Raw genomic sequence first — 4,304 nt, 5'->3', positions numbered from 1 at the left:
CCAACTCGAGCAAGCCCCGCCTCCTGCTGTGACGCAGCCCAAGCAGGAAGCGCCTGACTGACAGCCGCAGCAGCCAATAGCGGGAGATGACGTCAGAGCAGCGGACGCACCTTCCGGGAGGGGGCGTTTCCACCGGGTCGGTTTCGTTTCCTTAATGGAGACGTTTGTCCGTTTTCCTATGATTATGATTTATTCTATTATCTATCTGTTTATTATAATCAATAGATACTGTTGTCTGTCATATATGTCGGTGTTATTAAAAATATAATAAATATAAATACATATTTATGTCGTTTTGTCACTGATAATGTTTATTATTATACATGATATTAAAATAATTGTGTTTTATTAAGAGAAATTGGCATTTTTTTCTGATGGACTTCGACCAAAAAGAGCCACATTTAATAATGCATTTATTAAACTTCATTGTTACTTTCATTTATAAAAAATGTACCTTTACTTCTTTTCTACAAACTGTTTATAATTTTACAAGAAGAAGACTGGAAGCCATAAGGTGCTCTGATTGTTATTGTTCTGCTTTGAATAAACAAAAATCATTTCAATGATTTAGTGAAAAATGTAAGTTGTTAACTTGGTGTAAAGAAGAATCATTATGTCATAGTTATTATCATTATTTATAATATATACATAATTATATAATAATTATATGTTTAACACAGGAAGTCACCCAACAAGTGTTTTTATTTGTACATTATAAAAAGCAGTACAATGCTTTTCCTAATAGAGCTTTTCTCTTTCCATTCACTTTGTGCATAACAATGAGATACAGCACATTCCGACCATTCGGGCCAGAGGTAATAAATACTGTATTTTGACAATGAAAAGATTAGATTAAACAAATTAATAATTAGGGAATAAATACAACAACAAGTCGAAATTTCAAGATGGAAGAAAAAATACGACCGCGGGTTTGGATGAGGAACAAATAATCTTAGAGAATAAAGTCAGGATACAATGCCTTCATGCCTTCAGGCGGCGCTGCTCGTGAGTTCAACAGTTGAATCATCCCGGTAAATGAATGCATCTGGAGGCAGTAATAACTGATTTTATTGTACGATATCACAAAAATTCCCTTTATCAATCACAATATATCATAAAGTGTAAACAAGAGTAAGCGGAGAAGTGTTGTCTGCTCCTGAAGAACATAAGATGGAGCAGGAGAAGCTTCACTTCCACATGGTCCCTTCAGGGGGCGCAGCTCCCGTCCTCCTGGAACCAGGATGTCTTCATGCATCCTGTTCTGAGGGGCTTTTACATTCACATTACATGTAGTCATTTAGCAGACCTTTTCCTCCTCAGGCTGACTCATGTAAAGAGAGCCAAAACCAATGAGTACTTCAGGTGTCTTCATTCATTTTGGCGTCTTATGTTGCCTCTGTAAAAGTATCAAACACAATCCTTCATTTTCATTTTCCCACAGATGCTGCAGCAGCGTCACCTCAGTCCAGAAGAGGAACCATCAAACCATTCATGTTTGTAAGAATCCTTCTGGAAAAACCCTCAAAGTCTAAAGTCTCTGCTCCAGATGTGGTTTAAATGTCTCTGAAGGTCACGGTCCAGTGGTCCATCACGGTCCAGTGGTCCATCACGGTCCAGTGGTCCATCACTGTCCAGTGGTCCATCACGGGTCCAGTGGTCCATCACGGTCCAGTGGTCCATCACTGTCCAGTGGTCCATCACTGTCCAGTGGTCCATCATGGTCCAGTGGTCCATCATGGTCCAGTGGTTCACCACGGTCCAGTGGTCCATCCCGGCCCAGTGGTCCATCATGGTCCAGTGGTCCATCCCTGTCCAGTGGTCCATCATGGTCCAGTGGTCTATCATGGTCCAGTGGTCCATCACAGTCCGGTGGTCCATCACGGTCCAGTGGTCCATCACTGTCCAGTGGTCCATCATGGTCCATCACAGTCCTGTGGTCGATAGCCGTTCATCACAGTCCAGTGGTCCATCACGGTCCAGTGGCTCAACATGGTCCAGTGGCTCATCATGGTCCAGTAGTCCATCCTGGTCCATCACGGTCCAGTGGTCCATCACAGTCCAGTAGTCCATCACGGTCCATCACGGTCCAGTGGTCCATCCCGGTCCAGTGGTCCATCACGGTCCAGTGGTCCATCACGGTCCATCGTAGTAATCAGGTCAATCGTGGTGTAGTGTGGTTCATCACAGTTCTTCATGGTCTAGCGTGGTCCATCTCGGTCCATCGTGGTCCATCACGCTAAACAGTCTTTACGTTAAGGTTTCAGAACCAGGGGGGCGGAGTTTAGATTTAAGTCCCGCCTCCTCTATTTGCTGTAGCATCCAGCAGCAGCTTGTCGGAGGATACGGTGCCTAGCGCAGATTGCTGGATCGCTGTGTCCATCACTCTATATGACATTCTGCAGATACTCCATCTTGTGTCCATAAGGATCATCCAGCTCCTTCCATCGCTCCGTCGCCCCCATGTCTGAAAGCGACTGGTTTGATTCCCTCTACCCCCCCCCCCACCCCCACTCCCTTGTGGATCCTGATGAGCCCAGAGGTTCAGAGGGGTGGGGCCGAGTGGTCGCTGTCGATGAAGTAGGTGGTGAGTTCTCCTTTGCCCTTGACTTTGACCGTCCCCCGCAGTGTGACGCTGTAGCCGAGGCTCTGCACCACCCGCGCTGTGTCCTCCGTCACCTGACCACCAGGGGTGGAGAGAGAGAGGGGGAGGGAGGGAGGGGGTCTTTGATTTTTATGTTTATACATCTTTTTGTCAAGCCACAAACCAACCCAACCATTGGACATTTTAATGGGACGTTTCCACAACTATGTTTTCCAAACGTGCCGCATTTAAAAATAAGAGCTTGTTTTTATTTTAATGCATCTTTAAGCAACAAGAGGCTGGTTGAACCCGCCTGCAGCCATGCACTGAGCCAACACAGTCAGAAGGGGGGCTGACCTGTATTCTGTCCAGTTGTCCAGTGCTCTCCATCCGACTTGCCACGTTCACCGTGTTCCCCCAGATGTCGTACTGGGGTTTGTGGGCCCCGATCACCCCCGCGATCACAGGCCCATGGTTCAGTCCTGGAAAGATGCCGTGAAGACGGGAGGGGAAGATGGAGTGACGACACATTATAGATATACTGTGTGTGTATATATATATATATATATATATGGACTGACCGATGCGTAGCTTGAAGCTGTTGAAGGAGTGCGTGTTGATCAGCTCCAGTCTTCCCATCAGCGTGAAGGAGAAGTCCACCATGCAGCGCACATGGCTGGAGGACACCTCGCTGGCCTGCAGGGCAGCCACACAGGACACTTTCTTCCAATTTTAACACTAAATCTAATTGATTTACATGAATTATTGTATTTCATATTCTTGGTGAGAGAATTGATATAATAATAATAAATGACTAATTTTGAGTTTTTTAACCGTTATTTGACTTTTTGGAAACCTTTGCCTCAAATTGTCAGAGGTTTTGACCCCCTGTGATCTCTGGCGACCCCCTGGGAGGTCTAGCACCCCAGGTTGGGTAAAATTGTTTGGAAAACCCACAGGAAAAACCCACTGGTTTGGTCGGTTACCTGGTCGGTGGTCTGGTCAGTGGTCTGGTCAGTTACCTGGTCAGTGGTCTGGTCGGTGGTCTGGTCAGTTACCTGGTCAGTGGTCTGGTCGGTAGTCTGGTCAGTGGTCTGGTCAGTTACCTGGTTGGTGGTCTGGTCGGTGGTCTGGTCAGTTACCTGGTCAGTGGTCTGGTCAGTGGTCTGGTCAGTTACCTGGTCAGTGGTCTGGTCAGTTACCTGGTCGGTGGTCTGGTCGGTGGTCTGGTCAGTTACCTGGTCAGTGGTCTGGTCGGTGGTCTGGTCAGTTACCTGGTCAGTTGTCTGGTCGGTGGTCTGGTCAGTTACCTGGTCAGTGGTCTGGTCGGTGGTCTGGTCAGTGGTCTGGTCAGTTACCTGGTCAGTGGTCTGGTCAGTTACCTGGTCGGTGGTCTGGTCGGTGGTCTGGTCGGTGGTCTGGTCAGTTACCTGGTCATTGGTCTGGTCGGTGGTCTGGTCAGTTACCTGGTCAGTGTTCTGGTCGGTGGTCTGGTCAGTGGTCTGGTCGGTTACCTGGTCAGCGGTCTGGTCAGTTACCCGGTCGGTGGTCTGGTCGGTGGTCTGGTCAGTTACCTGGTCAGCGGTCTGGTCAGTGGTCTGGTCAGTTACCTGGTCAGCCGTATGGTCGGTGTTCCGATTGGTCAGCCCTGTAGCGGCCATGTAGGTGCTGCTGATGGTCTTGATCTTCTCCACGGAGCTGAACTTTGGTTTGGACAGAAGCT

The 4,304-nt window shown here is 47.5% G+C and overlaps 1 protein-coding gene across 1 annotated transcript in view; it reads right to left on the bottom strand.

The window, feature by feature from the left end:
* Window positions 1–684: 684 nt before the first annotated feature.
* The window catches only part of LOC307247468 (adenylate cyclase type 4), a gene marked incomplete at its 5' end in the record, with an annotated part of 40,600 nt that continues 36,980 nt past the window's right edge, over window positions 685–4,304 (bottom strand). The window contains 4 exons of the mRNA XM_080023620.1: window positions 685–2,676; window positions 2,939–3,063; window positions 3,163–3,277; window positions 4,192–4,302. Of these exons, the coding sequence (XP_079879746.1) occupies window positions 2,542–2,676; window positions 2,939–3,063; window positions 3,163–3,277; window positions 4,192–4,302 (486 nt within the window). The 3' untranslated portion in view covers window positions 685–2,541. The remainder of the gene's footprint in view (window positions 2,677–2,938; window positions 3,064–3,162; window positions 3,278–4,191; window positions 4,303–4,304) is intronic.

Source organism: Zeus faber, assembly GCF_960531495.2.
Source record: "Zeus faber genome assembly, chromosome: 22".
In the NCBI taxonomy this organism is placed as follows: Eukaryota; Metazoa; Chordata; class Actinopteri; order Zeiformes; family Zeidae; genus Zeus; species Zeus faber.
Note: the sequence above shows the minus strand (reverse complement) of the source record. Positions and strands in the feature narration are given on the sequence as shown.